This window comes from Salminus brasiliensis, chromosome 19 (assembly GCF_030463535.1).
Source record: "Salminus brasiliensis chromosome 19, fSalBra1.hap2, whole genome shotgun sequence".
NCBI classification, from domain to species: Eukaryota; Metazoa; Chordata; class Actinopteri; order Characiformes; family Bryconidae; genus Salminus; species Salminus brasiliensis.
In genome coordinates, this window is record NC_132896.1 from 28,898,768 (window position 1) to 28,922,470 (window position 23,703).

Sequence of the window (23,703 nt, forward strand, 5' to 3'; positions counted from 1 at the left end):
CGTTTCTCTCCCCCACCCCTTCCCTCCTTCTCCTCTTCCCCTATCTCTCTCTCTCTCTCTCTCTCTCACTGTCTCTCTCTCCCTTCCCCAGCTTTCGCGCGCCTTCTCCGAGAACCCTGCGCGCCGTCCGTACTGGGGGGGCGTTTCGGCGCTCCGTGCCGTCAAAATGCTGAACAACATCTTGCTGCTGAGCGTTTTAACGGTGTCCGGCTTCTCGTCGCGGGGAGAGAGCCGCAAAACTTCCAAGGACATTTGCAGGAACCGCTGCTCGTGCGAGGAAAAGGAGAGCACGCTGAACATCAACTGCGAGAACAAGGGTTTCACGAGCGTGAGCGCGTTCCAGCCGCCGCAGAACAAGGTCAGCCAGCTGTTCCTCAACGGCAACTTTCTCACCAGGCTGAACCCCAACGAGTTCTCCAGTTACGGCAACGTCAGCTCCCTGCATTTAGGCAATAACGGACTACAGGAGATCAAAACTGGAGCATTCAATGGCTTGAGGAACCTCAAACGCCTCCATCTGAACAACAACCATCTGGAGATTATTAAGGAGGACACCTTCTCTGGTCTGGAAAGTTTGGAGTATCTGCAGGCTGATTACAATTACATCAGTGCCATAGAGCCAGGTGCTTTCAACAAGCTCAATAAGCTCAAGGTCTTGATTCTCAACGACAACCTTTTGCTTTCCCTGCCAAACAACATATTCCGCTTTGTCATGCTCACCCATTTGGATTTAAGAGGCAACCGTCTGAAGACGCTGCCCTTTGCGGGGGTTCTGGAGCACATCGGTGGCATCATGGAGATTCAGCTGGAGGAGAACCCGTGGAACTGCACCTGTGACCTGATACCGCTCAAAGCCTGGCTGGACACCATCGCTGTCTTTGTGGGTGACATCGTGTGCGAGACGCCCTTCCGGCTGCACGGGAAGGACGTCACACAGCTGATCAAGCAGGACCTGTGTCCCAGACGAGGCCCTGCCAGCGAGGCAGGTCACCGTGCCGTGCAGCCTCCTCCTGATGCTCAGCATCGCGCTCCCTCTCCAACGGTGCGTGCCCGGGTTACGCCGAGCCGTGCGCCCAAGGCTTCGCGCCCTCCCAAGATGAGGCACCGTCCCACTCCCCGCGTGACGCCCGGCAGAGACAGGCATGTTTTCGGCCCTATCATGGTGTACCAGACCAGGTCTCCGGTGCCGATGAGCTGTCCCAGCATATGCGTGTGCACAGCTCAAAACCCAGACAGTGGATTAAACGTCAACTGCCAGGAGAGAAAGCTGCACAACATCTCCGAGCTGCAGCCCAAGCCTTCTTACCCAAAGAAGCTGCATTTGACTGGTAACTATTTGCAGATCATATATCGAATGGATCTGACAGAATACAGTTCCCTGGAGCTGCTCCACCTGGGGAATAACAGGATAGCTGTCATTCAGGATGGGGCCTTTGAGAATCTGACGAGTTTGCGCAGGCTTTACCTTAATGGCAACTACATTGAAAGTTTGTCTCAGTCTTTGTTTGCTGGGTTGCAGAGCTTGCAGTACCTCTATCTGGAATACAACATCATCAAGGACATTTTGCCAAACACGTTCAACTCGTTGCACAATCTGCAGCTGCTGTTCCTCAACAATAACCTACTGAGGTCCCTTCCTGACAATGTATTTGGAGGAACCATGTTAACGAGGCTCAACCTCAGGAACAATCACTTTTCCTATTTGCCGGTACGTGGTGTGCTGGACCAGCTCTCGGCATTCATCCAGATTGATCTGCAGGAGAATCCGTGGGACTGCACCTGTGATATTGTGGCGCTTAAGAACTGGATGGAGCTGTCCAGCACCAGCGTGGTGGTCAACGAGATCACGTGCGACTCTCCGTCCAAACACGCAGGCCGCCTCCTGCGTTCCCTGCGAAACGACGCCATCTGCCCAGACACTGGCGAGGCCGCCCCACCAACGAAAGCCCCTACCGTCATCAGCTCGAGCACTAGCGAGACCCCTTTTTCTGTCGCGACCCCTACGGACAGAGTGCCCGAAACGCACCCAGAAGTGCCCCTGTCTGTGCTCATCTTGGGTCTGCTGGTCGTCTTCATCCTCTCGGTGTGCTTTGGGGCCGGCCTCTTTGTGTTCGTCCTCAAACGGCGCAAGGGAGTGGACAACATCCCCGCCGGGGCCAACAATCTAGACCTGAGCTCTTTTCAAGTACAATACGGCTCCTACACTACAGAACCCAGTGTGAGCAAAAGTGAGAATCGGGTGTACAACTACATCCCTGCCCCAGTGGGACAGATGTGCCAGAACCCCATCTACATGCAGAAGGAGAACGAGCAGGTGGCCTACTACAGGAACCTGAAAGAGCTGAGCTTCAGCTCCCTGGACCCCAAGAAGGAGGAGCTGGCGCGCAGCCCGGCATACACAGTGAGCACGGTGGAGTTCACGGACAAGCAGCCCTGCAGAAACCCAGAGCCCGAGCTCCTCTACCAGAACATCGCAGAGAGAGCCAAGGAGCTCCCTGCGGCGGGGCCACTCACCTACAGCTTTTGCACTTTGCCCAAAAGGCCCTTCATTCCCCCTTACGAGACTGCGCGACGGCACAACCAGGATCGGTTAAGCAAAACTGTGCTGTACGGGACCCCGAGGAAGTATGGCGACCAAGCAAAGGTTGAGCACCCCTTGCTCCCCAGCAAGCTGAAAACAGAGCCAGACTACCTCGAAGTTCTGGAGAAGCAAACTGCAATGAGTCAGCTGTAAAACTAGCCCGTCCCCCCATTAGTCTTTATAATTAAAGATGCATCGTCTGTGTTTTCGATGGCGTAAGACTCGAACAAGTCAGTTCAATCAAACCACTCGAACAAATGGATTGACTCAAACGACGCAACCTAAGCCTTTTTTTCATCTCGTTCATCTTTCTGAAGCTGTACAAATTAGTAAAGGAAAAAAAAGTATCCACAATTTAAAGATGATATATTATTTTCTCTAAGGTTTAAATTATTTCCTCTACTTGAAACAGGAAGACTGTAGCAATCGTTGCGAGAATATGTATGATAACAGCTTAATGCTTTTTTTATATGAAGTATATTTTTTTCCTCCGAGGACGACGCTGTCCTTTTGCAGAAAGGGTGTGATGTTGAATCTTGATTGACATTCCTGTGTGGTATACGACGGTGAGTGGGAACACACAATAACTGGTTGCATCCACTTCGATCCATTGATTCCAGAAAGTGCCTTTGCACTCGAAGAATTTTATCTTTTGCTTTTCTGTTAATGGAAATTTTTATAAGTGCTGTATTTTAAAGACTCTTTATGTAAAATAGAATTATTTGTCCATTGCATTAAACGGGGAAAAAACAAACAAACAAACAAACAAACAAGGGGAAAAAAAGATACTCTATTTATTGGTAGAGAATTATGTTTTTTAATCTATGTCTGTTTAGAAATTAGACTCTGTTTCAGCCTAAGAAAAATTGGCTTTACGATGCGCAAGAGCTGAATTAAATTTTCTCATATTATGCACTCGGCAGTGAATGTGGATTGAGCAGTGGATTTACAGCATGTTGCTCGCCCTCTCTCTCTCTCTTTCTCTCTCTTTCTCGCTCTCTCTCTCTATCTACCTACCAATCAGTCGGTCTCTCTCTTTCTCTGTGTGTGCATGTGGGTACAATAGCGCACTCTGCTGAAACTGAATCTGCTCTGAAAACATGTTTTGCTCATGGTGCTACTCTACTGCCTGCATTGGCAGCTCCCATGTTGTCTGACTGAGCTCTCATCTTTGCACAAATTGCTGGTTCACAGAAAAAAAGCTGTAGCCTACACAGTATGCAAGTGTATTTGTGAAGACACTGGCCAAAACCAACCCCCCTCGCCGCCACCCCCCCCCCCCCCCCCCCCACCCCAGAACCTAAACACTGCAGAATGCTGGTGCTAAGTTGGTGTGTAGAACAAACTGTATTGCATTACCCTCTGATTTGTGAAGCCTACACCCCCCCGAGAGACTTGCTTTTGGCATCGCTTAGCCTTTTTACAGACTCGCCTTTAAATCAGCTGCAGTGTTTTGGTGCGTTTAAAAAAGCAGCCGCTGTCCATGGTGCTGATGAGTGCTTGCCTCAGGTTGGACTTGACATCGGTTACAGCTCCTGCATGCCAAGCCAGATACTACCACCTCTTTTTTTCTTTTCTATTATTATTCTCAATCAGTCGGATTCTTTCAATCTTTCAAGTACCTTGGAGTGCAGGAAGCCATTTGTTTATGAAGCTAATTTGGGGAGCCAAATGAAATGCGCTTTATTAATCCACCCCCCCAACCCTGCTTACAAGTCCAGTCGGCTTCCTTTCTCACCTATTTGTGGTTGTGCTTAATATGAATATGAATTTGTATTCTCTGGGCGGCTCATGTATTATACATTTTCCCATCCGTAATTCACAGTCTAGTGAAATGTGGTGGCAGTGGATCTGTGCTGAACAGTCATGTGCAAAGTGAGGCAAATGTTTAATGTTTACCCCTGTGGGGGTAAAGAGGAGGGCCAGGGCCACTGCTTTTGGTGGTGGATGAGGGAGAGAGAGGGAGAGAGAGGGATGGAGAAAGAGAGTGTTTTTCATCCAGTTTCAAATAGAGTGATTTTCTTTGCCTGGTACAATAGGCCTCTGTGTAGCTGTTTCCTGATGTGGCGGAGAATGGAGAGGCTGTGCATGCCCCGCACACCAATGAAGGGGGCGGCCCACCAGAACACTTGTCTTCTTATCACACAGAGCCGCCCGAAATGGAGACGTCATGCCTTGACTCTGAAATAAATCACAAGGCTTTTAATTGGTTTAGGCCCAAAGAGAGGGAGTGGCACTGTTTCATCGATGCAAATGCATCGACTCGCATCGTTTTATTAGAGGCACTAAGAGGCACGGCTGCAAATGCCTGTCTTTATTGGGAGCCGGGAGATTATGTTGAGAGTGTGTGCGTGTGTGTGTGTGTGTGTTTACTCATGTGTGCAGTGTAATTGTCTTTGCTGGCGCCCATACATCTTCACGGTTGCCTGAGCATGTTAACACATTAGCATGTCGTTTTGATCATATGGGTGATTTTTGTCAGTGTGCTCAGTTGCTGCTTCTGATCTCGGGTAAATGCCCACTCTCTGCAGGTGGACGATGATACAGTGAGTAGTAAGTTTCTTCTAAAGCCTGCTGTACTCTACTGCGGCATTACGTAGCTACCCGGTGTGTAGCGAGAGTGGGGGGAAGCCACATTGATTAACTGTGAGAGAGAAAAGAGAGAGAGAGAGAGACTTCTGGAGACCACAGAGCTCCTGTGGTGTTGCATCACTTTGATGCCCCAGGCAGTGCTTGTGCTATGGGGCACTGGAGTATATGCCATGCGGTTGGAAGTGAGCTGGCTTCCGACTCCAATCAATGAGAGTGATAGCAGATGCTAGCTGCTGGGGGCTTGTCCTCAAGCCATTCTGGCCTACTTCAGCTGTGCTCTCAGGCAACTCTGACTTTATTCACAAGACCCCAGCACATCCATTTTACTCTCGCGCACGTCCTTTTATCTCAGAATTGGTCTTATGTTTTAAGGTTGTGCTTAAAAAAGCACTTACACACTTCTGGATATCGGGTAACTATTTGGCTACTCACTATCCAGAGCATTTCTCAATATCCAGAGTATGAAGTATTGCGAAGAAGCTGCACTCTTAAAAATGAATGTGGGTTCTTCTTGGGTTATTGGAGAACTTTTCTAAAAAAACATCTTCAAGGAATGATTTTTGTTGTAAAGATATTGGCTGTTGGCTCTGCAGGGGTTCTTTAGTCAAGGCAATGGTTAACAAGTATATAACAATGGGGAAAAACCATTAGAATTCATACTCTTCACTTAAATGGTTCTTCTCTATGATGGAAAACCTGTTGTGTAAAGTTTTTTGAAGAATTGGTCCTCATGGCACCAAAAAAGTGGGTACAATAGTACACAATAGTGTTCTTTAGCAGTGGAACCCTTTTATAAAGGTTCTGCAAAGTTCTTTAGGATAGGCAGTGGTTATACAATATACGCAACTGTAAAAACTCAAAGAATCTTTGGAATACATGACAGAAAACCTGCTGTATATGGTTCTTTAAACGATTGTTTTTTAATAGCATCAAAATAGGGTTCTGCTTTTGTTACAAATCAAAGAACCCCTTTTAAAATAATAAATAGCACTGTTTTGTTGCACTGTTAGCAAAATTAGGTTCTGCATAGTACTGGAAAAGGGTCCTAAGCCTTGGTATAATAGCAGTGGATTCTTTTTGCAAGGGTTCTACAAGGGTTCTATAGCCATGTCTATAAGGCAATGTCTATACATTATATCTACATGTGGACACTCAGAGAATCTCTGGAATACATATAGTGCAAATATAACCTGAGGAATTTGTCTTTATAGCACCAATAAGGTGTAAATAATCTTTTTTTTTCATACTTTCATGTAACTAAGGGTTCTATAACTTCAATTTAACTTCAATTTAACTCAGCTGGACCCCTTCACAAGGGTTCTTTAGTAAAGACAGTGGTTGTGCAGTATATACAACTCTGGAAACTTTAAAAACCATTTGAATACATACACCCCTTGGAGAAATGGTTGCTCTGTATGATGGAACATGTTGTGTATGAAATATGAAAGAAATATCGTTTCTTAAACTGTTTTTACTACACTCGTAAGCACAATGGGGTTCTGTACAGTACCGAAAAACGGTAATTGACATGTAACATGTAACAGCCATGTTTCCATTTTTTGTGCTATATAGAACTACTGAATCATGAAAGGTTCTGTAAATTATCATCTACTAGAGGTTTTCCATCCTAGAGAAGTAGCAATTAGCCAGGCAGAGAACCAATGAAGCTTTTAAATGGTTCTTTGAGTTGTGGTTCTATATAGGAGCCCGTACAGAACCTGTTTTGTAAGAGTGTAAAGCTTCTATACCAGGCTTTCTTCTCTAGAACTGCATTTCCATGCAAAGAACCATTTAGGAACCTTTGTATTTAAGAGTGTGCTTAAAGTTAGGGCAGGTACATCATCTTGATCTGCAAAGAAAAAATGACAAGCTTATTGCAGCATATTGGAGAATTATTAATGCCCTGAAACAAAAATAGTCACTGGATTACAGCAGCCTTGTTTACTCAGTCTCAACACATTAAACCCGCATTGGATGGCCCACATTTTTAATCGTTAGATTTGTTGGGTAAACATTATTCAAGTTATTAGAGCGGGTATTTGTTTGTTGTTTTTGCTAACAAAGCAAATGCCTTTACAGGTCATTAGGCAGTAAAATGCCAATATGAAAGCGGCTCCAGAGGAAATGACTAGGGTTTGACTCAAAGGAGATTGATGGTTTAAAGATGTTTGCTGGGGAAGCGTGCAACCAAAGTTGTTTGCTTTCATTTCAGTTGTTTGCTTGCTGTTGGACTAATTATGCAATGATGGCCCAAACCAGAACAGCTTACAGAAATGATTTAATTGTATCAGGCCTTGTCTGCACCCAGATCCTCATATTTTAAGAATGTACAAAGCCTTTAACTTTCACTACAACATTATTTATTAAGTTGGGAAAAAAGTGTGAACCTATAATGCATTCCCTGATTATTCTCATTTTCCCATTTTCTGTTGTGTAAGGTATATTTTATAGTTTCTCTAGTTTAAAGAATGCTTTTTACTCATCATTCACTCATCACTCATCATTGGTTAATAAGCAGAGACATTTGGGGAAGTAAAATCATCTTATTCTCAACAAAATATCAAAGTTATCTGTCAGAAATATAACTTCTAAACTAATTTTGTTAATAAATGCAATGGTTTTACATAGAACTATGACAAAGAACTATTTGGACGCTTAAACACATCTTTGTCTGGTTACAGTGTTATTTACGTTGGTGGTGAGGTTTCTATAGATGGTCCTATACAAAACATATATAACATATATGTAGTACCAGCAAGAGATTGGCTTAGAAAAAGTAGTGGTTCTGTATAGAACCATAAGAACTGAGGGAACCATTTGGATGATTTGGGTGTTAAAAACCTGTAGGTAATTTAAAAAATGGTTTCTTTATAGTACCATAAACTAGTAAACAAATCCTTTTTAGTACTATATTGACCCTTTTTGAAAAGAATGCAGATAAAGTGACTTGTTAAACCGTCAGAAAAAAGGTTCTTTGTATTAGTGGAAAACCGTAGATGGTTCTATGCAGGATCTTTTTAAAGATGGTTCAGTGTAACACCAGCAAGTTTAACTTTTGTTACTGTACCTTTTTAGTACTACAATCTTAAAATGAAAAATATTATATTTAGACTAGATTTACTTACCAGGATATAATTTTCGTGCAGTTTGGTGGCTCATCTTATAGCCTTCCACTTTGTATGGTGACTCTTCACTGCTGTTTTGCATTCGAATGCATTTGGATGCTTAAATGGTTCTTTTGTCTGGTTAAAGAAACATTTACATGGTGGAAAACCTTCTGTAATGGTTATCATACTAGTAAGGGTTCAACTAGTTAAAGAACCTGTTTTGGTCAAAATGTGTGAAACACAAAATGAACACAAATAATCACATTTAACATTACATATTTTAAATGTTAAAAATGTCCTATATACCATGACCCTATATACCTTTATTTTATCTAGTACTATAAAGGGTTAATCATTCACATTTTTCGTCAGGTTATATATAGAACCCTTGTTGTTGAGCGTAGTGTTATAATATTTTAAATACATAATATTAAAATAAAATAATATAAAAATTTTTATTATATACTGCATTTTTAGCAGTTTGGTGGCACAATGTATGTTGACTCTTCGCTGCTGTTTTGTGTCCTTATACATGGCTTGTATTTGTAAGTCAAGAACTGACTGATGCTGCTGGGCATCATGATACTAGCACATAATAATAATCCACAATAAATGACATTTCTGTAATCCCCATGAATCTGCAGGCTGCTTAGGGAAAAGGTTACATGCGTGTGCAAGATGAATATCTAAACCTGTATAAGAAGTAATGGGAATGACATGACTACAGTTTTTTCAAGTGCAAGAACAAAAAAGGCGGTTAGATGAATCTAAATATCAAAGTCATAGAAGCTTTCATCTATGTCGGAAGTCGTTGTGTCAGCTAATAACATGAATATGAGTAAAGTTTCAATTATTGGCTATTTTATATGGAGGAAGATCTTTGAGGAACATTTGGAGGTTCTTCAGTTTGAAACTGCTGAGGAACCTCTTAGGGGGATTTGAGGAACCTCCTCAAAGCACCTTAAGAGATTCCTCCATAAACTGAAATTGAAGTTCCTTATACTTCTATACTTGAAGTACCTTATATAACACTGTATACTTTTAACACTCCTAAAAATTACAATAATTAAAAGGGTTCTTTAAATTATGCCATAGAAGAACCTTTTTTAGTTACATAAAAACATGATTTTGGACAAGGAGCGAGGAGCTGTGAGGAGCAATGAAGAACCCTTAGAGTCTACTCTGGCTTCCACAGCTAACATGTCTGTGTGGGATCTGTATGGTTAGCACAACTAGAAACCAAAAACTTTGGTCTACAAGTTCCATGTTGGCCCCACATCTGGATGCACACCAGGTTCAGTGGTATGACCAGGAGGGGGTAAACATGGGTATCGTATGGGTTGTACCGTGATGAGACCCTAGATGAGACCCATGTCAGATTAAGGTGGGCTGTAATGATGGATCCCTTTTGGGAAGCCTAACTGGGTCCCAGTAACAACACATGTACAAACCCTCACAAAGCCCAAACCCACCTGGAACCCACCTAGCCCACGTTCAACCCATAAGCCATGTTGTTGTTTTTTTTTTTTGTTTTTTTTAACCAGTACTAGTTCTTCTATGGCATCGCTCAAAAAACCTTCTGTAGCGACTTTATTTTTAAGAGTGTAGGGTTCAGGGAGCAAGTACTGAAAGCAGTGGGTGGGTGGGGTCCTGGGTAGTTCTGATCCAAAGTAGCTGACTCCAAAGTGACCGTTTGATCTTGCTAACTGGATTCAACCACAATGACCTCACAAAGGCACAATTCTGTATTCATACTTGCACTGGTCATAATCAAGTGCCAGCAAAGCTCACTGCAGTCCATTAGACACGCTACACCACCCCCAAGCCAGCCCTGTGTCCTCTTTAGCGCTCTATCTTTGTCAGCAAGCTTTTATAGCCAGTGTTCTTTTGCTGGGCAGCATGGTTAAAATCAAGGCAAATAAACATTCTGGCAATGACATAATAACATCAGATGTTATAAAATAATCTCCAACACACAGGGAAATATTTCACCTCCAGGTGAGGCGATTTGTAGAAAGATGTATTTCAAAAGATGTGGAATTTTATTGAACAGGACAGCCAGTGCAGGATACTGCAGGCAGCATTGTTCAAAAGTAATTGGTGTTACAGCCACTTGTCTATGAGCCTCAAGAACCAGTTAACTCTTCGAAGTCCAGTTTTGCTTTGCCATACATCAGAGCGGTACTAAAGTTTGCCGGAGAACACCTTCTGGTCTTCTGAACTTCTGGTCCAACCTGCTTTGGAACATGTTTTTTTCCCATCCACATCACGTCTCTTTCTTATGGTAGATGCTGTAGCTTGACATCAACTGTGGCGAGAGCTAGCTGTAGGTCCTATGATGAAATTTTAGAATTGTTGGAGGCTTCTTTTCACATCTTAAGGTCTGCTCTTGAGTTGAATTTGCAAGGATGGTCTGCTCTGGCCATGTTGGCAGTTGTTGAATGTTCTCCACTTGTAAATCATTTAGCAGTGGAACGGCTGAGGTTTTTTTTATCCCCCTTCAAAGACTTATATGCATCTAGAACCTTCTTTATGAAGGCCTCAGAGAGCTCTTTGGATTTCAGCATGATCATCCCACTCACTTAAACTCAATCAAGAGCAAACCAAACTAAATGTCTGAGGTTTAAATGAGACATGCTCTTCCTCTCGCTGATGTGCTGCACCTGATTCTAATTTTAAGCATTTGAAGCAGTAATGAATGTGGGGCTGTTCTAACTTTTTCCTTTTCCCCTTTCTATTAATTACAGTACATTATTGATTACAAATGATGCTTAAGGACATTTCTTTTTTTCATTTATATGTTTTCATTATTTTACATCCATCTCTCAATATTGTTCAAATGAAGATCAAATGTCCAGTTGTTTTAACATGGTACAAAAGATCACTTAAGTCCACTTTGGGTTCATGTCTAATTTTATGTACCAACATTTATTTTTACATGACAATTCATTCATCACTTAGAGCTAATATTTTGTTACCATGCCTTTAAGACTAATAATTGACCTCAGTTCTGATTGGGCGCACTGTATTAGGTATGATTCAAAAAGCAGTCTAGGCTGCAACACTGAGTGGGTGGGGCTAAACTGCTACAGGCTTTTTTGTTTTTTTGTGACATTATAAAAACAGCGAATCCTTCTGCAGCTTAGCCTCCATATATGAATTGTATAGACGGAAGGAGCAGTGAATGGTACATCTACCTCAAACTCTTTCTTTTTCCATGATATCAGCCCTTTCATTTTAAATTACACCATGCTAGGCTAATTACACACTAAGGTGTATTACTCAGTAACTACAAGGATGTCTGTACAAACTGGTGGGGCTGTTCTTTGGTAATAGAAGTTTTTAATAACACCTTCAGCCCACTGGCTGTCCATATGCTTTTTAAGAGGTTAAACTGCCTGTTTATGACACCCAGTATTGCAAAACTGTAGCAACTTCATCTTTCAGGACTTTAGAATGAATCAAGATAAATATTTTCTAGCCATAATTCTGATTTCATGGCACTGCTTAGGGGGGTGTTTCTGAAACAGAATCTAATTAAGTAATCATCAATTGCTCATTTTCTCGTTCCATCTGCAGTGAAGACTACGGCAGTTCTCCAGTGTCCTCTTAAGCACCCAAAGGAACTGCAATGCCTTCTGTTAACAGTGAAAATCAATGCTATTCCCCTTTAAGGCCTTGTGCTGCAGTATGTTCAATGAGAGGTGTTGTGTATCTGCGGGGAAAAAAAAGAAACTCAAGCATTGAGGTTGATTGCCAGACCTTTCCCAAGCAGTAATCAAACGAAAAGGGAAGAGAGAACGTAGATCTACCTCAGCGTATCTCTGTGGTGACCTGCAAACCTGGGTGGGAGGTCTAATGAACGTGCTCTAGGGAATACAATCAGCAGACTTTGCATGAGAGCGAGGTCATATCCAACCAAGCGTGGGGATTCATTCCATCCAAACAACCGATTCAATCACCGAATTATTGGTGGGTTTTTACGCCTCATTAGTTGCGTTAGTAGAAAGCGTGAAGCTCGTCTCAAACCGCAGTACAGCTTTTTCTTGTCTACAGTTCTCCGTGGAACTTCTGAGCGACTAAAAAACAAAGACGCCTTAGAAGTTGACATTAATAGTGAGACTGAAGCTGAACTCAGGGTGGAAACGAATTACGCAGGTTCTGAACTATCGCAGAGCGTTGTTGATCTTTTCTTCTTGTTTGTAGAAGATGAACATCAGGGGGGCATGCGATTGTCTTGCTGTGGACTTGGGGACGAGATCTACAGTATGTGCAGCTTTTTTTTTTTTTTTCTCTCCTCAGTGTCTTTTTGATGAATTATGTATTTGCTTCATGGCTGCTTAATCATTTAGGCAGTAATGATGAGACGCGTTGCAAGCTGACAGCATGCCTTGAACAACTGTCACAGAATAAACCGCCTCGTGACTCCTTGACGAGTGCCAAGTCGCTTCTCTCGAAACAAGTGCGTAACCCACGTGTGATCTATGAGCGCACACATGGCCGCTTGTACGGATAGCTTGTCTTGGAGTGATACATAGGCAACTGCAAAACAGGACTAGGGGCAACTGACATATACAGTGGCTTAAAGGACATTAACTAATGGTAGAGCAGCCTGGAGCAGTCTGGTACTGGAAATGCGACGACTTGAATCAAGCATGACTTGCATACAGAACAAGCATCTTGCGTTATTGCATTATGGTGCTCCATATATAGTCATAATACATTCTTAACGGGGCCTTGTCTTGCCTACAGACTCTTTCAATGGATGGTTCTTTAAAGGAGCACTGCAGCATTTTCAACCAATCTGCAGTAGCATACAGTAACTTAGCAAGGACAATCATTTGGGTTATAGTAATATAGCAATAGGAATTAAAACACACATCAAAGTACACATCTCATTGGCTTTTTTTGCTTTTGAGTAAGCATACAAATAAAAATGCCACAAAGGACCGCATAGAAGAGCAATAAAAACCCTAAAATAGATACCCTAAAATAGAACCCTGTGGGACTCCTCATGATATGCTAAGTCAAACTGTTACCAATCAATTAACAACTGTTTCTGCATAAGGATTAACAACTTAATAATAAACCATGGGTCGTTATATATTTTTATTATTAAATATGAATACTTTTTTTATACCTGTTTATGTGCAATGAGCAAAAGCTAGAGACCTCGAACCCCCATGGCTACTGTTGATCGGAAGAATTTGTTAAAGACAGTTGCTTAGAATGTCGCTATACTGCGTCATGATTCATTTGCATAATGTTGAGAAATATCAACATCGCTTGTCACTCTGTTGCTTGTCGCTTGCCGATAAATCTTGGCTAGAAATGACATACATCCATAGGAAATGACTGGTCGCTTTGTAGTCTGCTACTGTGTAGGTGCCAGTTGCAGGTGGGCAATGGGTCATTACCCTCCCCCAAAACCTAAAGGGGACAGGTCGATGCCCCTGCCAATTCTAGCACAGTGCTAAGGCAGTGAAATGTATAGAACAGTCTGAAAACTATTGAATTATTGCATTTGTTGCATGGAGCTTTGATTTATGCTGCTATGACTCTCAGCTAGAGGAGAAAAACTACCTTATTATTACTTTTTTTTTTGTTCTCATTGCAGTAACATTTGAATATTTTAAGGAAACAAGTCATTATTTTTCAGGATATTCATTCATAAATTTGAGAAAATGAGCCATCATTCCTAGATACTGTGTCAGACGCTTTGACACACTGCTGCCAGAAACATAGGGGGAAAAAAACAAGCTAATTTTCTCCTCCGCCTGGCAGAAATGGTCTTCTCTACGAAAGTCATTGAACCTTAAGTCCCTCCTTTTGTAGCGCAATGTGTGAATAATGAGGGAGGTGTGGCTGCAGTTGAACTGATGCTGTTAATAAACAGTGCTGATTATGAAAAGTCCATGGCAAGCAAGTGAAAGCAGTTGCTACCAAAACTGAGCTGGAACAGGCAGTCCATTCCACATCTGCAATTAGATGAGAATGGTGCAGTGGCGCCGTCACTATAAACTTTTAATTAACACCATATAATTACAAAAGTGTATGATAATTAAAATTAAATTGTTAATTATTTTAATGTGCCCCTTCCCTAAAATTAACATCCTCTGTGGCCAGGTCTGTGTCCATCATTAGAAGCGTATTTTGCAGGGCAAGCCTGAACCGCATTTTACAGGCATTGGTGTTTTGTTGCATTAAGGGGGGGTTAGTGGTGCTCTGTCTGGATTTACCTTGGTATAGTTGAATGCTGAGGTGTTTGGTACATGGAACTGACAAACCCTGAATCTCAAACACTGTTGTCCCTTTATTGAGAAAAAATAAATAAAATTCAGCTCAACCAAAACAGGGCTGAAAAACGGGTCAATTCTAAAACCCCAAGAGTGTTATGTAACAGTCTCGAATAATTGTATTTGCACCTCTACAAGTTACATACATACAGCCAGCTACTAGTGAAAGCCTTCCGACAAGTAAAGTTGAGTGTGTGGGGGTATTAATTGTAGTCAGTTTCCTGAGACAAGCACAGCATCACCTCAAGTCCCTGCCACCTCAAGGGAAACGGGACTCCTACACAAACCAGGCCTTGTGACTGAAGCTTTTCCATTGCAAATGGAATAACTTCAATGAAGAGAAATCTCACTCACTCAGGATTGACAGATCTCTTTATTATTGTTATTTTTCACTATTTCTATTGGCCCTTTCATTATAATTTGCTCATAAAGGGCAGCTTACACTTTCCAATAATGTACACATTTAAAGTTGCATGTATATATATATATATATATATATATATATATATATATATATATATATATATGCATCATATTTCTCATAATAATATGTTTAAAGGGGTCAAATAAGAAGAAATGAATACCAGCATAATGAACAATTATTTACCTTGAAATTAGTGGGTTTTCAGTTTATTAATGGGTTTCAAGGAAATTAATCAAAATGATGGTCTCTATTAATTCACTGTATTGAAATTATATTTTTATTTCATTTCAAATGTGTACATTTTAGCTTCCGATTCTCCGTAGGGAAACGACAGAGTAGATTGTCTACACCATGACAGATGATGGACCTTTGGAAAGGTTAACTCAGGTAATACCTGGCCTTGTGTCTATGCGCTCTGAAGCAGAAAGCATTGATCTTATTATGAAGGAGGAACAAGAGTGTGTGAAGGAAAACTCTTTCTCATTGCTCACAGAACAAGCAGTTCACTGGAGATCAAATGATGAATGGGACCAAGCCAAATCAAAGTTGACAATTTATGGTGTCGGCATTGGCAATGTGATTTCAATGGGTTCTGTGGCGAAAAAAGAAGTTGAAGGAGAGTGCTAGCGCGTAATGAAGACGCCTGCATCAAATGTGGCATGGACATGCTCAGAATGTAGACCTCCTCTTGGAGACTGTGGCTTGTGCAGGAACTATGGCTGACAGCTAAACTTCTGGTTACACTTCTGAGGAACCCTGAACTCTGCTGTCATATTGAAACTTTGAAACTGTGATTATTTACATTATTAGAAAGTGCAAGCAAATTAGGATGGCCACAGCATTAAAACCACCTGTCTAATATTGTGTAAACCCCTCCTGTGTTGCTAAAACAGCTCTGACCTGTTGAGGCTTGTCCTTTACAAGACCTCTGAAGGTGTCATGTGGTCCTGTGGTACCTAGACCTTAGCCACAGATCCTTTAAGTCCTGTAAGTTGAGAGGTGGGGCCTCCATGGATCACATCAGTGAGCCTTGGGTGCCCATGACCCATGACCCATGACCCTGACACCAGTTCACCGGTTCACTAGTTGTCCTTCTTTGGAGCACTTTTGGTAGGTACTGACCACTGCAAACTGACCTGCCTGATGTTTTGGAGATGTTCTGAGACAGTCACAATTTGGTTCTTGTGAAAGTGGTTTAGATTCTTATGCACATCACCTCCAAGAACTTCAAGGACTGTTCACTTGCTGTCTAATATATCCCATCCCCTGACAGGTGCCACAGTAACAAAATAATCAGTGTCATTTACTTCACCTATTGGCTGATCAGTGTACGTATAAAGTATTCGAAAGCTGGCATACATCCTGCTCATAAAAAAACACTGTAAGCACCAGTGTTCGAGTGGAACATCCTGTTCTCGAGTGATCTGGAGGCATTTGATATGATATGCTATTAGTCTGGGCATTCAGGGATTGTAATGAATTAAAATGCAGGCATACCTGATTTACAATACATTTCAGTCTAGTGTTAATAAACAAAGTGGCTTTCAAGCCTAAACCTGCCTATAATTTAGTTCATTGCTGCATTATTATAATTATTAGATACCCCAGGTGTGAAGTCTGGAGCTAATCCCATGTCTGAGAACTCTTTATGTAATAAGGCATGGCAAGTGGCCCTTCTATTCAAACCGTGCCTTTTACTTATAGTAACAGCCTTTGAGATTCCATCCAGTACACAATAGTGCATTCATTTGCAGGCTGGGCCGAAGCCATTTTTGGAGAAACAGAGGTCTTGCAGAGAACAGCATGGAAAAAGAGATTTTAACACTAAGGAATGTACTAAAGCACAAAGAAGGACACAATCAGCTGTGGGCTGGAAGGCACAGAGAGTGGTGTGGTCATTCTGCATTAAACGCTTTTCCTATAAAACCCATCTATTACTAAGTTCTGCACAGGTTCACTGCTGTTACATGCTGTTGATAAGCCATAACATTAGATTATCTTCATCCACAGTGGTATCTGTCAAGGGATGGATATAGTAGGCAGCAAGTAAACAGTCAGTTCTTGAAGGTGATGAAGGTGAAGTGGTAAAACTGGAGAAAAAGCACAAATATCAGAATCTGAGACACTTTGACAAGAAACCAAATTATGATGGCTCGAGGTGTTCCCAATATACAGTGCACTGTACCTACTAAAAGTGAAACTAAAAATGACAACCGCTGAACTGGCAACAGGCAATATATATATATATATATATATATATATATATATATATATATATATATAGGATCTGCAACTTACAGCTTCAAACAGTCAGGTCTGTTGTGGTGGCACAAGGCAGACTTAAGACAGGTGGTATTAATGTTTTGGCTATCTTACACATGGGAAACTGCCACCCTACTTCTTCTAGGGTCTTTCTGATTGGGGCATCTATAGCTAAGCTACATTAAGGCTGGTTGAGGTTATGTTAATTGTATTAATTTTATTAATTCTATTTATTCTAGGAATTTCTGTGCTTAGTTTATTTGTCTTTCATTCATTATATAAAATGGTAAATATGTTTAGATGTTTCACAAAACAGAAACACATCTAAAAAGATGAAAAAGTAAATAATCATAATAATCCAATACTTCATGTAATGCTTAGCCTAGTCTGCATCATTTCTCCACATTCTTGTCCACATAAGACCTAATGTCCTCTCTAGCTCGAACACAGTGACGAGTCCATTGTGCTCAAATTATCTCCAGAAGTGACCATCTTTTTATGGATGCCAACACCTGGGCAGGGCCTCAGCTGTGGGGCGAATCCATTGCAGTCTGCTTATTTACATCCATTCAATCAGCAATCTCCATAACCATTCTAGTTATTGGTTATTAAATTTTGTCCCATATAATATCTTTGACTACAACTAAGCTGTCCATTAATACAGAGCTTGCTTTCATGGTAGGTTTTGGCTTAAAACATGGACTTATAGTTAAGTAATAGCATCTGCAAGCATTTGCTAATTAAGCTATGGACATACACAATTTGTCTGAAGGTTAAAGTCTGAAGTGAAGGCATTTTGTATACAGTTAGTAATGAATAATAAAGAAGCTTAGGGAATGTGTTAGCATGTTCTTGTTGTAAAATTGCTAGAAGACTACTGAGCAAAACCCAGCAGGTACAGAGTCAGGAGAAAGCTAAGGAAAGGTCATTTCAATGCAAACCTGAATCTGATATTGCTTGCAAGATGCTTCCAAACTTGTTTACAAAAATTTCAAGTTGTTTTTTCCCTCCCTAAAAAGCAGAATAGCGCATGTTCACAGCACACACTGACTGAACAGCTGGTGCTCTTTCAGGGTTGGTGGTTGTCTACACCTCGATGCTGAGCACGAATCCCACCGAGTTTTTCAGGCAGCCATTTTGATGCTGAAAGGAGCTTTCTGCCTGGGTTGTCACTTGCTTTTCAACACTCTGTAAAATCCAACAGTTGCACAAGTAGACAATTAAGAAATGCTTGGTCATTTTCTGACTGTTCATTCACGGAGGTGAAATTTAAAAGTTGGAGGGTGCGCGAAGTTGAGGAATTGCATGAAGGTTCGCATACTTTATAAAACAACTCGTTCTGGGTTCACCTGCTATGCACATAATCTGTGGTAAATTGCCTCTCTGAATAAGTAGCAAGCAAAATTGCTCCTGGAGCGCTTGCAGTGTGTGTGACGGCTGATAGGGAACTGCACGGAGGTCGGAGGGGTGATTACGCAACTGGGTGAGCACAGGTGCTTTGTTTCCTAACATGAACAGGGTTTGCGGCCTATCTCTGCGGGGCGGAAACGCCATTTCCACCATCAGCTTGTGGGTTCACACCAAGATATGCTGTGCGTTTGGTCAGTGTTTATCTTCAGAAGCAATTTGCGCATTTCTGCATTGTGTCTAAGCAGGAAAAGGTGTTGCGGTGTTACTCATGCACCTTGGCATGCCTTGGTCTGCATATAGGGCAACACGGGCAGCTTAGCAACATCAGTCTCTCCATGTTAATCAGGCTCGCTCCCTGAAGGGCTTTGGCAGCCGGAGCTGGTGGCTCAGATTGCTGGAGGATCGATAGCAGGCTAGGGCCGTGCTAGCAAGGGACATGTCCGTGTCAAAATGCTAGTCAGTGGAGTGCAGCTGACCACAACGCCCTGGAGGACAAAATAGTAGCAGTAGCAACCACCTTCCAACTCTAATCATCCTTCTTTCAATGATAGAGGAGGCAAGAACATCTCTCTCTCTTATTCTCTCTCTCTATGTCTGTCTCTCACCCACACACAAACACATGTTGTTGTTTTTTTCTTCTGGGTCCTAAGGCCACAGTCATTTGTCTATTTAAGGGAAGTCAAGTAAAGACAGCACTGTCGTTTTGCCGTAATGGTAAATCATGAACAAAACTCCTGCCAATGTAAGACTGTTTAAAAGTAGTGCCAAGCCACTGGTGTGCTGGATGGCATCAATCTTCTTCTGAAGTGACATGATGTTGCTGGGGGCTTCTCTCCGCCACATATTAAACATCTGCGCTTATTTGTCGTCCATCTGCTCACTTTACATTTTGAGGCACCTATATATTTTCATCACTGTTGGAACAAAAAACAGCAAACGTTGAAACCACCAGCTGCCAAAGCTGATTGACAAATGGACCAATAGAAACTGTCCAGAATTATTCAAAACTCAGTTGTGTAGATTTATTTCTAAATATATGTATTTCTTCTTTAAGCCCATTTTCCACCTACTTTGGAAGGCCCAATCATCCCTGTTTACATGAACAGTGCCTCCATTGGAGGGTCCCCTCCAATACATGTGAAGCCAGCCACCATCTCTTTTCGCATTGCTAGGTAGCTAGAGCACCCTGAGGAAGTGCAGCTCCCCAGCCTTAATACAGTAGCTACCCACCCCTGAGGAAGCAAGCCCAGTTGTGCTCTCTTGGACTCCGCCTACAGATGGCCGAGGCCTTGCACTGCCCCTTCATCATTATTCCTGCCTGTGTTTTGTTTCTAACCCCTCTAACTATTAGTGTTCTTAAATGTGGATTGTTTATCTTGTTTCATGGATTCCTGCCTATTATTTCAGCTGATCCTCAATAAATCCTTTCTCTTTGGTTTTCTTTCCTGGCAACATGGAAATGATAAACCCTTAGGTCAATTAGTAAAAACAATGGCTAAAAAAAACTTAGCTCACCAGACAAAATATTAGCCATTTTGTGTGTTTAAGGTGTTACGGGTCTAACAGCGGTGGCAGAAATCCCAGTCTGCAGGAAATTCTCGTCAGAATTCCTAAAAGACAATACCGACTGAGGGGGGATCGCAGGCATGTTTCTCGGTTTGAAACTAAATGAAACTGGCCAAGCTTCCAGGCAAGAACTGATTCTAGAAGGGATTTATAGTCTGATCATCCTCGAGCAACACCATCTGGAGGAGCCTGAAGTTACAACCACCTTAAACACACAAGGCAGCTTATTTGCAAATGGTTCTTCTCCACATTTATTTGTAATTAGATGGTTGTTTGAAAAACCTTACAAATGGTCCAGCATTGCATCAGACAGGGATTCTACTATTGTTACAACCTTAAATCTAACAGAAAAATCAACCAACCCACACCCAGCATTGCAAAAATCCTGCCTCCTCTTTGAAAGTGATTTGTGTGACTGGAAGCTTCATACGTCTGCATAAACAACACAAGCGCAAACTGGAAAAGAGTGGCCGTCTGGATTGAGGCTGTTTGTCAGGTGAGAAAAATCGTCTGTCCAGCAGGCTCTTTCAAAGCTGCGAGGGGAGAGGGGGATTAGATGTATCGGCGTCTACTGCAAAGGCCTCTCATTTCATGCTTCCCTACAGCCACCTAGCACAGCAGCGCAGCAAAACAAATGATCCAGCCAGACTGCTAGAGAGAGCCAGGTTAGAGCTGTTTGAGGGAGGACACAAATGCATGCAATACACATCAGAGCAGTACAGAATAGAGGGAGGGGAAGATGGTTTGCAAGTTCTGAAAAGTAGAAGTAATAGGTTGCAGTTAAGTATGTGACTTTTCAGAAGTTGTGCTTACATTGTGAGTCTAAAGGAACTGGATCGAACCAAGACATTTATTGGAGTTGTGAAACTAGAGACTAGTCCATTTATAGGTCTGGTTGCACACATAAGAGAACAGTCTGTCTGACTCAACGATGGAATCCTCCAGTGTTTCACAGAGCATCATTACATGAAATGCCTGAGATGTTTTTTTATGGTGGTTTTGAGGAGTTTGAGAGATGGCAGAAAGATGTGGTACATGCAAGGCGTTATAAGGCAAAACCGTCCCCAAAGAAACTATAAAGTAAAAGGCCTCCTTCAAGACGTGCCCAAAAATCAATGTTCCTTTTTTGCTAATCAGAGTTTCTGCTTTAAATTTCTGACTAAATGTACAACCCGAGGGAGCTATCCACTCCTGCCTACATAGTCATGTGAAAAATCAGGAAACTCAATGCTTAATTGCTGTGAAGATTGCATTCAGGATTGCATTCAGTGATTAAAGCAGTAGCGAGGTCAAAATGTTGGATGCTCACCACCCCACTTCATTCCCATCTCTCCAACTCTTTCCAAAACTATTGCCTTGAGCACCATTATTCCTGGCATTAGGCATGGTGCCATTAGGCCCATTAGTTTCTGCTCCAGAGAGTCCTATTCTATTGGCAATATTTCTCTACAGGGACTAGACAAGCTGTGTGTCCATTTACACATTTGTGCCAGCAATGGGCACAACGTAGCTGAAACAACTTAGCTCAGCATTTGTTAAAAAGGGTGTCCACAAATATTTGGACATTTGTATGTATTTAAACATATGGACATTTGAGCAGTATTGAGAGATGGAGGTTTGCTCTTGATTGGTGAAGAGAGTGGTTTCACCATGGAGAGATCTGAAACCTCTCTGGGGCCTTCAGAAAGTAGGTTGTAAATGCAGTTGACTCCGGGAAAGGAATTTGAAAAAGATGTCTGAACAATCAGAAATCAGCCGCTCCACTGTCCACCAAGTCATTTACAAATGAAACAACTGCCAACATGGCCAGGTCAGTTCAGAAGCAGTGTAAAGAGGTCCTCAACAATATCATCAAACAAACCCAACTAAAAGTCAGAGGTTTAAATAAGACAGGCTCTTTCAGAATCCTCTCTAAGTGGAGTTATGACATAGCTGAATTTTGGGAGAATGAAACCCCTTATTTAACCCTGCTTCTCAGTCCATCTTGTCATGCTGTCTCCCCCCTTTCTTCACTTACTCACCAACGGGGGGGCTGGGGGCAGCTTCACACGCAGACAACAGGAAAGCTGACCCAACCTCCAAGCCAAAAATATCCACCTATCCACTAGCAAATCATGTTATAATCACCTGCAGCTGATGTGCTCCACCTGATTCTAATTTTAGCCATATTGCGTGTTAATAAATGTGGGGATTTCCTAACTTTGTCCTCACAAGAAAATTTTATTTCTATTAATTTTATTTTACATATTTTTAAAATAATTTCTTCGATTTTTTTGTAATTAGTTATATGACCTCACAACATCTCAACATTATGCAAATATGTAAGAAAAGACTCAAAAGTATTTGCCATCATAAAGCTGTCATTATGTGTGGCACTGCAGAAAGTACTGCAAAATGTGCCTCATGTGAGAGTCAGTGAAGTGATCGAAGCATTTAAACTTCCAAGTCTATCTCAGAATAGTGTGGCCAGTGTCGGTCTCGACCACATGTTTCAACTGCGCTAAGCTTTAGTCCGACTAAGAGCCAGACAGTCGGGCCGTGCTGTTTACATGAGCATATCTAAGTTAGCGTAGCAGTGAGAGTCAGACTAGGTGAACATCCAGTGGGCATGTAAATGTATAGAGTTAAAGATGCTGCCACAAGGTCAGCCTAAGCTCTCCAATACTTTTATACGCAGTACCTTTATATACTGCTTTATAAAGCAGTATAGAGGTATTTACTCCTTAAACACTGACCCGAGGAGCTTCGGCTAAGCTCTTGTAAATGTAGTTAATGATGCTGGATTCACAAGAGGTCAGCCAAGTGTCTCCATGTCAGCGTTTTAGGTGGTAAACACCTTTATACTGCTAAACTGTGATCGTGGTACATGAGTTAATTTAATTCAGGAGCTGTTTATATGCTTCCTATTGGAGTGCAAATATATATATATATATATATATATATATATATATATATATATATATATATAAGTGTGTAAGTGTGTATGTGCTCAGACAAACACTAACATTACAACAAATACATTAATCTTAATATAATAAATAGTGATACCAGTATGGCCCTAACCCTAACCCTAACTCTAACCCTAACCATAACCCTACCCTACCCCTAACCCTACCCCCAGCCCAACCCCTAACCCTACCTTAACCCTACCCCTAACCCTACCCCCAACCCTTACCCTAAATCCTGACCCTAACCCTAACCTAACCCTAAACCCTGACCCTAAACCTAACCTAACCTAACCCTAAACCCTGACCCTAACCCTATTAATATGGAATCTCAGTTTTGTGACAAGACAAGACAACCATATTCACCATTTGTGCTGGACACAGATGGAATTTGGCCTCAGCCTTTATTTGGTGGGCAGCCATTGCTGCTGTGCCCGGGGGAGCAGATAGGGTGAAGGGCCTTGCTTAAGAGTCCAACAGTGGCAGCTTGCCGAGCCCGGATATCGAGCCCACAACCCTG

General features: G+C 42.0%; 1 protein-coding gene across 1 annotated transcript; it reads left to right on the top strand.

Moving 5' to 3' along the window:
• Positions 1-84: 84 nt before the first annotated feature.
• On the top strand, positions 85-3,630 carry slitrk2 (SLIT and NTRK-like family, member 2). Its single transcript, XM_072663844.1, has one exon. The coding sequence runs from the start codon at positions 167-169 to the stop codon at positions 2,732-2,734; it is 2,568 nt and encodes an 855-aa protein (XP_072519945.1). The 5' UTR covers positions 85-166; the 3' UTR covers positions 2,735-3,630.
• Positions 3,631-23,703: the final 20,073 nt, after the last annotated feature.

Excerpts from the sequence above, each read along its gene's own strand:
- slitrk2 (XM_072663844.1), top strand. The coding sequence starts at position 167 with ATGCTGAACAACATCTTGCTGCTGAGCGTTTTAACGGTGTCCGGCTTC.